Source organism: Tinamus guttatus, unplaced genomic scaffold (assembly GCF_059628265.1).
Source record: "Tinamus guttatus ecotype Peru unplaced genomic scaffold, ASM5962826v1 Tinamus_guttatus_pri_ptg000127l, whole genome shotgun sequence".
NCBI lineage: Eukaryota > Metazoa > Chordata > Aves > Tinamiformes > Tinamidae > Tinamus > Tinamus guttatus.
In genome coordinates, this window is record NW_028288661.1 from 61,115 (window position 1) to 77,664 (window position 16,550).

Here is a 16,550-nt window from a genome sequence, read left to right on the forward strand (position 1 = left end):
TGCGTCACTGCGTCACCGTGTCCCTGTGTCACCGTGTCACCGCGTGTCACTGCGTCACCGCGTCACCGTGTCCCTGTGTCACTGTGTCACCGGCACCATGTCACTGCGTCACCATGTCCCCGTGTCCCCGTCCCCATGTCCTCACAGCCCCATTCCCGTCCCCATGTCCCTGCGGTCCCATCCCTGTCCCCATGTCCCCATCCCCGTCCCCGTCCCCCCATCCCCATTCCCATCCCCATCCCCATTCCCATTCCCGTTCCCACAGGCCAGGCCGGCTCCTCCGGGTCCAAGTCACCCCTCCCATCCCCATCCCCATCCCCATGTCCCCATCTCCTGTCCCCATCCCTGTGTCCCCATGTCCCTGTTCCCACTCCTGCCCCCATCCCCGCAGCCCCATTCCCAATCCCGCAGCCCCTTTCCTGTTCCCGCAGGCCAGGCCGGCTTCTCCATGTCCAAGTTACCGCTCCCGTCCCCATTCCATGTCCCCGTCCGCATGTCCCTGTTCCCGTCCCCCCATTCCCATTCCCGTCCCTCCATCCCCATTCCCATTCCCATTCCCACAGGCCAGGCCGGCTCCTCCGGGTCCAAGTCACCGCTCCCATCCCCATGTCCCCATCCCCATGTCCCTGTTCCCGTCCCCATTCCCATCCCCATCCCCATTCCCATCCCCATTCCCGTTCTCCCATTCCATCCCCATTCCCATCCCCATTCCTGTTCCCATTCCCATCCCCACTCCCATCCCCATTCCATCCCCATCCCAATGTCCCCATCCCCATGTCCCCATCTCCATGTTCCCATTCCCATCCCCATCCCCATCCCCATTCCCGTCCCCATTCCCATTTCCATTCCCATCCCCATGTCCATGTCCCCATTCCCATCCCCGTCTCCCCATCCCCATCCCCATTCCCATCCCCATGTCCCTGTCCCCATTCCATCCCCGTGTCCCCATCCCAATGTCCCCATTCCCATGTCCCCATCTCCATGTTCCCATTCCCGTGTCCCCATCCCCATCCCCATGTCCCCATCTCCATGTTCCCATCCCCATTCCCATTCCCATTCCCATTCCCGTTCCCGCAGGCCAGGCCGGTTTCTCCGTGTACAAGTCGGCCCCCCTGGGCCTTCCCGAGGAGGTTCTGCCCTACCTGATCCGGAGAGCCCGGGAACAGGGAGCGCTCCTGGCGGGAACGGGGCCGGAGCGGCGGCTGATCCGCGCGGAGCTGCTGCGACGGCTGCTGCGACGGGAATAACCATGGGAATAACCACGGGAATGACAGGAATAACCACGGGAATGACGGGAATAACCACGGGAATAACCACGGGAATGACGGGAATAACCACGGGAATAACGACGGGAATGACGACGGGAATGCTGGGAACCGGGAACAGGGAGCGCTCCTGGCGGGACGGGGCCGGAGCGGCGGCTGATCCGCGCGGAGCTGCTGCGACGGCTGCTCCGACGGGAATAACCATGGGAATGACGGGAATAACGACGGGAATGACGGGAATAACCATGGGAATAACCACGGAATGACGGGAATGACGACGGGAATAACGACGGGAATAACGGGAATGCCGGGAACCGGGAACAGGGAGCGCTCCTGGCGGGAACGGGGCCGGAGCGGCGGCTGATCCGCGCGGAGCTGCGCCGACGGCTGCTCCGACGGGAATAACGACGGGAATAACGACGGGAATGACTGGAATAACGGGAATAACGATGGGAATGACGGGAATAACCATGGGAATAACCACGGGAATAACGATGGGAATGACAGGAATAACGATGGGAATAACAACAGGAATAACGATGGGAATGACGGGAATAACGATGGGAATGACGACGGGAATAACGATGGGAATGACGGGAATGATGGGAACCGGGAACAGGGAGCGCTCCTGGCGGGAACGGGGCCGGAGCGGCGGCTGATCCGCGCGGAGCTGCTGCGACGGCTGCTCCGACGGGAATAACCACGGGAATAACGATGGGAATAACGATGGGAATAACGACGGGAATAACGACGGGAATGACGGGAATAACCACGAGAATAATGGGAATAACGATGGGAATAACGACGGGAATGACGGGAATAACCACGGGAATAACGACGGGAATGACGACGGGAATGACGGGAACCGGGAACAGGAAGCGCTCCTGGAGGGAACGGGGCCGGAGCGGCGGCTGATCCGACAGGAATAACGGGAATGATGGGAATAACGGGAATGACGCAAACTGGGAATTATGGGAATAAGGGGAATAATGGGAACTAAGAATGATGGGAATAAGGGGAGCCCAGAATGCTGGGAATAATGGGAACCAGGAATGATGGGAATGACAGAAACTGGGCATGACAGGAGTAACGGGAATGATGGGAACCGGGAATGACGCCCCCCCCATCCCGTTATCCCACCCCCCCATTAAAGCATCTCTCGCTCAGCACCCCGGGCTGATTCATCGGCGGGAACCACGGGATAATGGGGGGGAAACGCCGGGATAACAGAGGGGGAAATGCTGGGATAACAGAGGGGGAAATGCCGGGATAACGGGGGGAAAAACGCCGGGATAACGGGGGGAAAACGCCCGGATAAGGGAACGGGAGCCCTCACACCACAAAATGGCCGCCGCGTCGCTCGCCTCCGCCACACGAAAAGGCGGGAAGCGCCGCGGGGCGGGGCCAACGCGCGGGAGGGCCCAATGAGCGGCGGCGCCGGCGGCCGCGCAGCCAATCAGCGCGCGGCGCGAAGTCTGCCTGGCAACGGCGGCCGAGGACACGGCGCATGCGCGGCGGCCTCTTCGCGCCTCGCCCCGGCCGCAGCCAATCAGCGCGCGGCGCGGCGCGAAGTCTGCCTGGCAACAGCGGCCATGGCGGCCGCCGCCGGAGCGCGAAGCCGCCGGTGCCCGGGAGGCTCCGCCGCGACCGGAAACGGCGACAAGAGGCAAGAGCGACTCCCGGAAGGGCTGGGGCGGGAAAAAGCGGGGCAAAAAACACCCAGAAACGGTTGTTTTTCCGGCCCCGCCGGGGGGGGTCGTTACCGAGGGGCGGCGACGCGGGGGGCCCGCCCCGCCCCCCGCAGGCCCCGCCCCTCGCAGGCCCCGCCCCCCGACGTCACTCCGCCCCGCCCCGGGGGGGGTCAGAGTTGGCGGCGCCGCCATTTTGCGCGCGGGGGGGGGAACCGTTCCCCGCGCGCGCCGGGCGCCGCAGCCAATCAGCGCGCGCCTCCCCCCGTCCCCGCCCCCTCCGCGCGGCGGCCAATCAGCGCGCGGCGGGGTGGGGGGGGCGGGGGAGGCCGCGCGCGGCGCGGCCCAATCAGCGCGCGGCGTCGCTCCCCCCCCCCCCACGGGGCGCGCGCGCGCGCGCTCTTTTTCCCGCGCGCGCGCCGCGGCGGGGGCGCGCGCGCGCGCGCCCCGGGGGCCAATCAGCGCGCGCGCCGCCGCCGCCCCTCGCGCCGCTGCCGCCTCCTCGCTCGGCCCCCCCCCTCCCTCCCTGCCCCCCCCCCGTTGAAACCACCCCAAAATCGTGTCCCCCCCCCCCGTGCCCCCCCCCCCCCCGCCGCCATGGACCCGGGCAGCTGGAGCAGCTTCATCTTCCAGGTCCCCCCCCTCCCCCCACTTCCCGCCCCGCCCCGGGGGGGTTGGCGGGAAACGGAGCGGGGGGGGTGGGGGGGCAGCGCTGGCCCCGCCCCTCGCGGCTCCCGCGGGAAAAGGGAGGGGCCGCCGCGGCGCGCGGGGGGGGGGGGGGTGTCGCGGTGTCCCCGTGTCCCCCCCTCCCCCCCCGTTGTCACGGGTGATGTCGCCGTGTCCCCCCCTCCCCCCCCGCAGAGACACGCGTGGGGCCTGGTGGGGGAGGGGCGGCCCCCGCGCGGCCTTAGTGACCCGCGGGGACAGCGGGGACACCCCCCCCCCCCCCACGGGGACACCCCCTCCCACGGGGACACCCCCACGGGGACATGTTTGGGGACACCCCCCCACAATGACACCCCCATGGGGACACCCCCATGGGGACACGCTCAAGGGGACACCCCCATAGGGACATCCATGGGGACACCCCCCTGGGGACACCCATAATGGGGGGACCCCCCCCCCATGGGGACACCCGTGGGGACCCCCCTTGGTGACACCCCCTGCCAGCCCCTCCCCCCCCCCCCCCACGGTGACACCCCTTGGGACCCCCCCCCCCAAATGTCCCCCTTGGTGACACCCCCCAATGTCCCCATTGGGACCCTCCCCCCAAACCCCCCCCCGCCCCGATGTCCCCTGTTGTGACCTCCCCATGTCCCTTGTCGTGACCCCTGTCCCCCCCCCATTGTGTCCCCCACTGTCCCCATTGTCACCCCCGCTGTCCCTGCTGTTGTCACCGTGTTCCCGCTGTCCCCATGTCCCCCTCTCCCTGCTGTCCCTTCTGTCCCCGTGTCCCCCATGTCCCCCCCGTGTCCCCCCTGTGTCCCCCCCTGTCCCCCTCATGTCCCCATGTGTCCCCATGTCCCCTCTGTGTCCTGCTCATCTCCCCCCATGTCCTCACGTCCCCGTGTCACCATGTCCCCCCTGTGTCCCCCCTGTGTCCCCATGTCCCCAACGTCCCCTCCCTGTCCCCATGTCCCCGTGTCCCCCCATGTCCCCTTCTTGTCCCCCCCATGTGTCCCCATGTGTCCCCATGTCCCCCCTGTGTCCCCCCCATGTCCCCGTGTCCCCCCATGTCCCCAATGTTCTCTCCCTGTCCCCATGTCCCCGTGTCCCCCCAATGTCCCCCCCATGTCCCCAATGTCTCCCCCATATGTCCCCATGTCCCCGTGTCCCCCCCACGTCCCCAATGTCCCCAACGTCCCCTCCATGTCCCCAATGTCTCCCCCCTGTGTCCCCATGTCCCCAACGTCCCCTCCCTGTCCCCATGTCCCCAATGTTGCCCCCATGTCCCCGTGTCCCCAATGTCCCCCATATGTCCCCATGTCCCCCCCACGTCCCCAATGTCCCCATGTCCCCAATGTCCCCCCCATGTCCCCAATGTCCCCTCCCTGTCCCCATGTCCCCAATGTTGCCCCCATGTCCCCGTGTCCCCAATGTCCCCCATATGTCCCCATGTCCCCTCCACGTCCCCAATGTCCCCTCCCTGTCCCCATGTCCCCCCCGTGTCCCCATGTCCCCAATGTCCCCTCTGTGTCCCTGTGTCCCCCCCATGTCCCCAACGTCCCCCCCATGTCCCCATGTCCCCAATGTTGCCCCCACGTCCCCAATGTCCCCGTGTCCCCCCCATGTCCCCAATGTCCCCCCCGTGTCCCCATGTCCCCCATATGTCCCCAATGTCCCCGTGTCCCCCCCACGTCCCCAACGTCCCCACCGTCCCCTGTCCCCGCAGGCCGCCCCCCCGCCGCCCCCCCCGGACCCCCTTCAGGTCGAGCTGCTCCCGGTGCTCCCGGAGGCCCCCCCGGCCGCCCCCGCCCCCCCCGCGGGGGCCGCCGACGTCCCCAAGGCGCCGCCGACCCCCCAACAACAACAACAACCGCAACAACAACCGCAACAACAACCGGAGCCGCCGCAACAGGCGAAGAAGGGCAAGAGCAAAGGGCCCTACGTGTGCGCGTTGTGCGCCAAGGAGTTCAAGAACGGCTACAACCTGCGGCGTCACCAGGGCACCCACGGGGGCACCCGGCCCCCCCGGGCGCCCACCATGGTCCCGCTGTCCCTGCTGGGGCTGGGGACCGCGGCGGGGGTGACAACACCCGGCGGGGGTGACAACAGGCGGCCGCGCAAGGCGCACGCGTGCGACGCGTGCGGGAAGGCGTTCCGGGACGTGTACCACCTGAAGCGGCACCAGCTGTCACACTCGGACGAGAAGCCGTTCGCCTGTCCCGTGTGTCAGCAGCGGTTCAAGCGCAAGGACCGCATGAGCTACCACGTGCGGTCGCACGACGGCGCCGTGCGGAAGCCGTATGTGTGTAACCACTGCGGGAAGAGCTTCTCGCGGTGAGTGACACCTTGGGGACACCTTGGGGACACCTTGGGGACATCATTGGGGACATTGGGGACACCTTGGGGACACCACGTGCAGAAGCCGTACGTGTGTAACCACTGCGGGAAGAGCTTCTCGCGGTGAGTGACATTGGGGACATTGGGGACACCTTGGGGACACCTTGGGGACATCATTGGGGACATTGGGGACACCTTGGGGACACGTTGGGGACACGTTGGGGACATTGGGGACACCCTGGGGACACCTTGGGGACACCTTGGGGACATTGGGGACATTGGGGACACCTTGGGGACATTGGGGACACCTTGGGGACACCACGTGCACAAGCCCTACGTGTGTAACCACTGCGGGAAGAGCTGCTCGCGGTGAGTGACATTGGGGACATCATTTGGGACATTGGAGACACCTTGGGGACATTGGGGACGACATTGGGGACACCTTGGGGACACCTTGGGGACATCATTGGGGACATCGGGGACACCACGTGCACAAGCCCTACATGTGTAACCACTGCGGGAAGAGCTTCTCGCGGTGAGTGACATTGGGGACGTTGGGGACATTGGGGACACCTTGGGGACATTGGGGACACCTTGGGGACATCATTGGGGACACCTTGGGGACACCACATGCACAAACCCTACGTGTGTAACCACTGCGGGAAGAGCTTCTCGCGGTGAGTGACATTGGGGACATTGGGGACACCTTGGGGACACATTGGGGACACCACGTGCACAAGCCCTACGTGTGCAGCCATTGTGGGAAGAGCTTCTCGCAGTGAGTGACATTGGGGACATTGGGGACATTGGGGACACCTTGGGGACCTTGGGGACACCTTGGGGACATTGGGGACACCTTGGGGACACCACGTGCGGAAGCCGTACGTGTGTAACCACTGCGGGAAGAGCTTCTCGCGGTGAGTGACACCTTGGGGACATTGGGGACACCTTGGGTACATTGGGGACATTGGGGACACCTTGGGGACATCATTGGGGACATTGGGGACACCTTGGGGACACCACGTGCACAAGCCCTACGTGTGTAACCACTGCGGGAAGAGCTTCTCGCGGTGAGTGACATTGGGGACATTGGGGACACCTTGGGGACATGGGGGACATTGGGGACATCATTGGGGACACTTTGGGGACACCTTGGGGACATCATTGGGGACATTGGGGACATTGGGGACCTTGGGGACACCTTGGGGACATTCGGGACACCTTGGGGACACCACGTGCGGAAGCCCTACGTGTGTAACCACTGCGGGAAGAGCTTCTCGCGGTGAGTGACACCTTGGGGACACCTTGGGGACATCATTGGGGACATTGGGGACATCATTGGGGACACCACGTGCGGAAACGCTACGTGTGTAACCACTGCGGGAAGAGCTTCTCGCGGTGAGTGACACCATTGGGGACATTGGGAACACCTTGGGGACATTGGGGACATTGGGGACACCTTGGGGACATTGGGGACACCTTGGGGACATCATTGGGGACACCTTGGGGACACCTTGGGGTCATTGGGGACACCTTGGGGACATCATTGGGGACACCACGTGCACAAGCCCTACGTGTGTAACCACTGCGGGAAGAGCTTCTCGCGGTGAGTGACGTTGGGGACATCATTGGGGACATCATTGGGGACACCTTGGGGATATTGGGGACATTGGGGACACGTTGGGGACATTGGGGACACATTGGGGACACCTTGGGGACACCACGTGCACAAGCCCTACGTGTGTAACCACTGCGGGAAGAGCTTCTCGCGGTGAGTGACATTGGGGACATTGGGGACATCATTGGGGACACTTTGGGGACACTTTGGGGACATTGGGGACACCTTGGGGACATCATTGGGGACACCTTGGGGACATTGGGGACATCATTGGGGACATCATTGGGGACATTGGGGACATTGGGGACACCTTGGGGACATCATTGGGGACCCCACATGCGGAAGCCGTACGTGTGTAACCACTGCGGGAAGAGCTTCTCGCGGTGAGTGACATTGGGGACATTGGGGACATCATTGGGGACATTGGGGACACCTTGGGGACATCATTGGGGACACCTTGGGGACACCTTGGGGACACCACGTGCGGAAACCCTACGTGTGTAACCACTGCGGGAAGAGCTTCTCGCGGTGAGTGACATTGGGGACATCATTGGGGACACCTTGGGGACCTTGGGGACATCATTGGGGACACGTTGGGGACATTGGGGACACCTTGGGGACACCTTGGGGACATTGGGGACACCACGTGCACAAGCCCTACGTGTGCAGCCATTGAGGGAAGAGCTTCTCGCGGTGAGTGACACCTTGGGGACATCATTGGGGACACCTTGGGGACATCATTGGGGACACCTTGGGGACACCACGTGCGGAAACCCTACGTGTGCAGCCATTGTGGGAAGAGCTTCTCGCGGTGAGTGACACCTTGGGGACATTGGGGACATTGGGGACACCTTGGGGACACCTTGGGGACACCTTGGGGACATTGGGGACACCTTGGGGACACCTTGGGGACACCACGTGCGGAAGCCCTACGTGTGTAACCACTGCGGGAAGAGCTTCTCGCGGTGAGTGACATTGGGGACATTGGGGACATTGGGGACACCTTGGGGACACCTTGGGGACATTGGGGACATTGGGGACATCTTGGGGACATCACGTATACAAACCCTACGTGTGTAACCACTGCGGGAAGAGCTTCTCGCGGTGAGTGACATTGGGGACACCTTGGGGACACCTTGGGGACATTGGGGACATTGGGACATGGGGGTGTTGGGGTGGCACCTCTCTGTGCAGCCATTCCGACAAGAGCTTCTGGTGAGTGAGGGGACGTTGGGGACAATATGGGGACATTGGGGACGTTGGGGACATGGGGGTGGCACTTCCGTGAGCAGTCACCGTGACAAGAGCATCTCCCGGTGAGTGAGGGGACATTGGGGACAACATGGGGACAACATGGGGACGTTGATGTTGGGGACAATGTTGGGGACGATGTTGGGGACGTTGGGGACAACATGGGGACATTGAGAATGTTGGGGACAACATGGGGACGTTGGGGACAATATGGGGGCATTGAGAATGTTTGGGATGACGTTGGGGACATTGGGGGACGTTGGGGACATCATGGGGACATTGAGAACGTTGGGGATGACGTAGGGGACGATATTGGGGACATTGGGGACAGTATGGGGACATTGAGAATATTGCGGATGACACTGGGGACAATGTTGGGGGCATTGGGGGACGTTGGGGACCTTGTGGGGACATTAAGGATGTTGGGGAGGACATTGGGGACCACGTTGGGGACGTTGGGGACAATATGGGGACATTGAGGATGTTGGGGAGGACATTGGAGACCATGTTGGGTACATTGGGGACGTTGGGGACGTTGGGGACACGGGGGGGGACGTTGGGGACGTTGGGGACATGGGGGGGACGTTGGGGACGTTGGGGACGTTGGGGACATTGGGGACATGGAGGGGGGGACGTTGGGGACATTGGGGACACGGGGGGATGTTGGGGACATTGGGGACATTGGGGACGTTGGGGACCTTGGGGACCTTGGGGACACGGAGGGGGGGACGTTGGGGACACGGGGGGGACGTTGGGGACATTGGGGACATGGAAGGGGGGACGTTGGGGACATTGGGGACACGGAGGGGGGGACGTTGGGGATGTTGGGGACACTGGGGACGTTGGGGACATTGGGGACGTTGGGGACATGGGGGGGGACGTTGGGGACACGGAGGGGGGTACGTTGGGGACGTTGGGGACATTGGGGACGTTGGGGACACGGGGGGGACGTTGGGGACATTGGGGACACTGGGGACGTTGGGGACACATTGGGGACACGGGGGGGATGTTGGGGACATTGGGGACGTTGGGGACGTTGGGGACATGGAAGGGGGGACATTGGGGATGTTGGGGACATGGGGGGGACGTTGGGGACATTGGGGACACGGGGGGACGTTGGGGACATTGGGGACGTTGGGGACGTTTGGGACATTGGGGACATGGAAGGGGGGACGTTGAGGACATTGGGGACATTGGGGACATTGGGGACGTTGGGGACACGGGGGGACGTTGGGGACGTTGGGGACATTGGGGACATTGGGGACGTTGGGGACACTGGGGACATTGGGGACGTTGGGGACATTGGGGACACGGGGGGGACGTTGGGGACGTTGGGGACGTTGAGGACATTGGGGACGTTGGGGACACGGGGGGGACGTTGGGGACGTTGGGGACATGGAAGGGGGGACGCTGGGGACATTGGGGACACGGAGGGGGGGACGTTGGGGACACTGGGGACATTGGGGACGTTGGGGACGTTGGGGACATTGGGGACACGGGGGGGACGTTGGGGACATTGGGGACGTTGGGGACGTTGGGGACAATGGGGACGTTGGGGACACGGCGTCCCTGTCCCCGCAGCCCCGACCACCTCAACAGCCACGTGCGGCAGGTTCACTCGACTGAGCGGCCCTTCAAGTGCGAGGTGGGTGGCACCGGCGCGGCCCCGACGTCCCCAACGTCCCCAACGTGTCCCCAATGTCCCCAACGTGTCCCCAACGCGTCCCCAACGTCCCCAATGTGTCCCTGTGTCCCCAACGCGTCCCCAACGCGTCCCCGTGTCCCCAACGTGTCCCCTACGCGTCCCCGTGTCCCCAATGTCCCCCCAGCGCGTCCCCAACGTCTCCAACGCGTCCCCGTGTCCCCAACGTGTCCTCAACGCGTCCCCAATGTCCCCAATGTCCCCCCAACGCGTCCCTAACGTCCCCAATGTGTCCCCGTGTCCCCAACGTGTCCCCAATGTCCCCAACGTGTCCCCAACGCGTCCCCGCGTCCCCAACGTGTCCCCAACGCATCCCCAATGTCCCCAATGTGTCACCAACGCGACCCCAATGTGTCCCCAACGTCCCCAACGCGTCCCCAACGCGTCCCCGTGTCCCCAATGTCCCCCCAACGCGTCCCCGCCTCCCCAACGTGTCCCCAACGCGTCCCCGTGTCCCCAATGTCCCCAACGTGTCCCCAACGCGTCCCCGTGTCCCCAACGTGTCCCCAACGTGTCCCCAACGCATCCCCAATGTCCCCCACGTGTCCCCAACGTGTCCCCAACGTGTCCCCGCGTCCCCAACGTGTCCCCAACGCGTCCCCGTGTCCCCAACGTGTCCCCAACGTGTCCCCAACGCATCCCCAATGTCCCCAATGTGTCACCAACGCAACCCCAATGTGTCCCCAATGTCCCCAATGTGTCACCAACGCGTCCCCGTGTCCCCAATGTCCCCCCAACGCGTCCCCAATGTCCCCAACGCGTCCCTGTGTCCCCAACGTGTCCCCAACGCGTCCCCAATGTCCCCAATGTCCCTCCAACGCGTCCCCAACGCGTCCCCAACGTCCCCAACGCGTCCCTGTGTCCCCAACGTGTCCCCAACGCGTCCCCAACGTCCCCAACGCATCCCCAATGTCCCCAATGTGTCACCAACGCGACCCCAATGTGTCCCCAACGTCCCCCCAACGTCCCCAACGCGTCCCCATGTCCCCAACGTCCTCAACGTGTCCCCAATGTCCTCCACGTGTCCCCAACGTGTCCCCAACGCGTCCCCAATGTCCCCACGCATCCCCATGTCCCCAACATGTCCCCAACGTGTCCCCGTGTCCCCAACGGGTCCCCAACGCGTCCCCGTGTCCCCAATGTCCCCCCAACGCGTCCCCAACATGTCCCCAATGTGTCCCCAACGCGTCCCCAACGTCCCCAACGCGTCTCCGTGTCCCCAACGTCCTCAACGTGTCCCCAATGTCCTCCACGTGTCCCCAACATGTCCCCAACGCGTCCCCAATGTCCCCTCAACGCGTCCCCAATGTGTCTCCAATGTGTCCCCAACGTCCCCAATGCGTCCCCATGTCCCCAACATGTCCCCAATGTGTCCTTATGTCCCCAACGCGTCCCCAACGTATCCCGAACGTGTTCCTGTGATCCCAATGTGTCCCCAACACGTCCCCGGTGTCCCCATTGTGTCCTCGTGTCCCCAACGCGTCCCCAACGTCCCCAACACATCCCCATGTCCCCAATGTGTCCCCCTGTGCCCATGTCCCCCCATCCCCATGTCCCCCCATGTTGCCACACATCTGCACGGTCCACGTGTCCCCCATGTCCCCCATGTCCCCAATATCCCCCATGTCCCCATGTCCTCATTGTCCCCCCATTGTCCCCCATGTCCCCCATGTCCCCGATGTCCCCATTGTCCTCAATGTCCCCATGTCCCCCATGTGCCCCCATTGTCCCCCATGTCCCCCATTGTCCCCAATGTCCCCAATGTCCCCATGTCCCCAATGTCCCCAATGTCCCCATGTCCCCAATGTCCCCCATGTCCCCATGTCCCCATGTCCCCAATGTCCCCATTGTCCCCAATGTCCCCAATGTCCCCAATGTCCCCATTGTCCCCATTGTCCCCCATTGTCCCATGTCCCCATGTCCCCATTGTCCCAATGTCCCAAATGTCCCTATTGTCCCCAATGTCCCCATTCCCCTCATTGTCCCCCATGTCCCCAACGTCCCCAACGTCCCCAACGTCCCAATGTCCCAATGTCCCCAATGTCCCCATCGTCCCCATCGTCCCCAATGTCCCCATTCCCCCCATTGTCCCCAATGTCCCCTCCTAGACGTGCGCGGCCGCGTTTGCCACCCGTGACCGTCTCCGCGCGCACGCCGCCCGTCACGAGGACAAGGTCCCCAATGTCCCCAACATCCCCAACGTCCCCATTGTCCCCAATGTCCCCAATGTCCCCATTGTCCCCCATGTCCCCCATGTCCCCATTGTCCCCATTGTCCCCATTGTCCCCAATGTCCCCTCGTGTCCCCAGACCTGCGCGGCCGCCTTTGCCACCCGTGACCGTCTCCCGCGCGCACGCCGCCCGTCACGAGGACAAGGTCCCCATTGTCCCCAATGTCCCCAATGTCCCCATTGTCCCCAATGTCCCCATTCCCCTCATTGTCCCCATTGTCCCCAATGTCCCCAACATCCCCAACATCCCAATGTCCCCAACGTCCCCAATGTCCCCATTGTCCCAATGTCCCCTCGTGTCCCCATAGACGTGCGCGGACCGCGTTCGCCACCCGTGACCGTCTCCTGCGCCCACGCCGCCCGTCACGAGGACAAGGTCCCCTGTCCCGTGTGCGGGAAGCTCCTGAGCGCCGCCTACCTGGGGGACCACATGAAGGTGCACGGGGGGGACAAGGACATCGATGTGACCGATGCAAAGGTGAGTGGGGACAATGGGGACAATGGGGACATTGGGGACAATGGGGACAACGGGGACAATGGGGAGATGGGGGACATTGGGGACATGGGGACCACATGAAGGTGCACGGGGGGGACAAGGACACCGGTGTGACCGCTGCAAAGGTGCGAGGGGACAATGGGGACAATGAGGGGACATTGGGGACAATGGGGGGAATGGGGGGAATGGGGACAACGGGGACAATGGGGAGATGGGGACATGGGGACCACATGAAGGTGCACGGGGGGGGACAAGGACATCGATGTGAGCGATGCAAAGGTGCGAGGGGACAATGAGGGGACGTTGGGGACATTGGGGACAATGGGGACGATGGGGATGATGGGGATGATGGGGGGAATGGGGGGGAATGGGGACAATGGGGACATTGGGGGGAATGGGGACAATGGGGACAATGGGGACAATGGGGACGATAGGGACATTGGGACGATAGGGACATTGGGATGATGGGGACAATGAGGGGACATGGGGACCACATGAAGGTGCACGGGGGGGGGACAAGGACATCGGTGTGACCGCTGCAAAGGTGGGGACAACATGGGGACAATGGGGACATGGGGGACAATGAGGACACGGGGGACATTGGGGACATTGGGGGGAATGGGGACAATGGGGACATTGGGGACATTGGGGATGATGGGGACATTGGGGACATGGGGACCACATGAAGGTGCACGGGGGGGGACAAGGACACCGCTGCGAGCGATGCAAAGGTGCGAGGGGACATTGGGGACAATGGGGACATTGGGGACAATGGGGACATGGGGGACATTGGGGACACAGGGGACATTGGGGACCACATGAAGGTGCACGGGGGGGGGACAAGGACACCGCTGTGACCGCTGCAAAGGTGTGTGGGGACAATGAGGGGACATGGGGACAATGGGGACATTGGGGGGGAATGGGGACAATGGGGACATGGGGGACAATGGGGACGATAGGGACATTGGGGATGATGGGGACATGGGGACCACATGAAGGTGCACGGGGGGGGACAAGGACATCGATGTGAGCGCTGCAAAGGTGAGTGGGGACAATGGGGACAATGGGGACGATGGGGATGATGGGGGAATGGGGACATTGGGGACAAGGGGGACAATGGGGACATGGGGACAATGAGGGGACATTGGGGACAATGGGGACAATGAGAGGACATGGGGACATTGGGGACATGGGGACATGGGGACCACATGAAGGTGCACGGGGGGGACAAGGACACCGCTGCGAGCGATGCAAAGGTGCGAGGGGACAATGGGGACAATGGGGACATGGGGACATTGGGGGGAATGGGGGGAATGGGGACACAGGGGGACATGGGGACAATGGGGGGAATGAGGGACATGGGGGGACAATGGGGACATTGGGGGGGAATGGGGACAATGGGGACAATGGGGACATTGGGGACACGGGGGATCAATGGGGACAATGGGGACAATGGGGACAATGGGGACATTGGGGGGAATGGGGACAATGGGGACATTGGGGACACGGGGGGACATGGGGACATGGGGGACAATGGGGACAATGGGGACATGGGGGACACAGGGGACATGGGGACATTGGGGACCACATGAAGGTGCACGGGGGGGGACAAGGACACCGGTGTGACCGCTGCAAAGGTGGGGACAATGGGGGACAAGGGACACAATGAAGGGAATGGGGACATTGGGGGACATGGGGGACAATGGGGACAATGAGGGGACATGGGGACAATGGGGACAATGAGGACACGGGGGGACATGGGGACAATGGGGACATGGGGGACATGGGGGACGTTGGGGGGAATGGGGACATTGGGGACAACGGGGGACAATGGGGACAATGAGGGGACAATGGGGACAATGGGCGGGATGGGGGCAATGGGGACAATGGGGACATGGGGGACATTGGGGATAATGGGGACATTGAGGGGACAATGGGACATGGGGGGGACATGGGGGACATTGGGGACCTGGGGGCACCCGTGGGTGCTGGGGGGGGGTTGGTGACACGTGACCCCCCCCCCTTGGTGCCTCTGGGCCCCCCTTTGGGGGGGGCTGTTTGTGGAACCCCCCCAATTGCATTGGGGGGTGAGCCATCACGTGGGGGGCGGAGCCATCGCGGGGGCGGAGCCGCTGCGGGGGGCGGGGCCGCTCCTTTGGGGCGCGGTCACGTGTCCCCCCCCCCCGCGCTGACCCCGCCCCCCCCCCCCCCAACAGATCGGGGGGGCCCTGCCCGGCCGCCCCCCCCGCCCCGGCGCCCCCGGCCCCGGTTCCGGTTCCGGTTCTGCCGCTCGAGGGGGCGGCGCCGCCCTCCCCCGCAGCCCTGGTGACCCCGCCCCCCTCCCCCCCCCGGCGTGTTCGTGACTCCGCCCCCTTCCCCCCCCCCCCCCCCCCCCGGTTGTACCGAGCGCGGCCGGAAACGGAATAAACCCGCGGCGGCCCCGGCCCCGCCCCTCTGCGCGTGCGCGGGGAGGGGGCGGAGCCTGTGCGGGGAGGGGGGCGGGACCTGCCCGTGCGAGAGGAGGGGGCAGGAACCGGGGGGGGGGGGGCGGAGCCTGCGGGGGGGCGGGAACCGGAGGGAGGGGGCGGGACCCGCGGGGGGGCGGAGCCTGCGGGGGCGGGAACCTTGGGGAGGGGGCGGGACTGCGGGGGGGCGGGGCCTCCGCGAGGAGGGGGCGGGACCTGCGTGGGGGGGCGGGGTGTGCGCGGCGTCACGTGGTGGGGGGGGCGGTCGCTCATGCGCGGGGTGGGCGGGGCAGGAGGGGGGCGGGACATGGAGGGGCAGCCCCGCCCCCCGGCTGGGTCCCCCAGGAGGGCGGGGCTTGGGGCTGGCCCCGCCCCCGGCTTCACCGTCCAGGCTGCCCCCGATGACGTCACCCCATAGGTCCCCCCCCCTGCCCAACACCTCGCCCCGCCCACGGCGACGAGCCCCGCCCCCTATATGGGCTGGGGGGAGGGGCTGCACTAAATGAACCCAAATTTGGTCATTGACGTCATTTAATTGGGGGGGGGGGCCCAGGCGTCCCGAGTGACTCTGGGGGGGGGGGGTGGGGGGGGGCGGCAGGTGACACTCGGGGACGACGTCGGTGTCACCGCGTTGGTGACACCCGGGGATGTCACTGTGAGCTCCGTGTCACCCGGGGATGTCGATGACCAACTCGTCGGTGTCACCGAGTGTCACTCATGGATGTTGTCACCGGGTCACCCGTTGTTGTCCCCAGGTGTCACTCGGGGATGTTGTTGTCACCGGATGTCACTCGGGTGACACAGTGGTCAACTCCGGGGAATGTGTGACCAA

The 16,550-nt window shown here is 64.6% G+C and overlaps 1 protein-coding gene across 1 annotated transcript; it reads left to right on the plus strand.

The window, feature by feature from the left end:
* Positions 1-1,527: 1,527 nt before the first annotated feature.
* LOC148595264 (myc-associated zinc finger protein-like) lies at positions 1,528-13,235 on the plus strand (the record flags this gene model as incomplete). The annotated part of the gene is made up of 7 exons (XM_088521695.1): positions 1,528-1,571; positions 1,641-1,889; positions 1,936-2,143; positions 5,532-5,953; positions 10,407-10,470; positions 12,636-12,701; positions 13,134-13,235. Coding segments are annotated over exons 1-7 (1,155 nt in total), but the record flags the coding sequence as incomplete, so codon positions are not given.
* Positions 13,236-16,550: the final 3,315 nt, after the last annotated feature.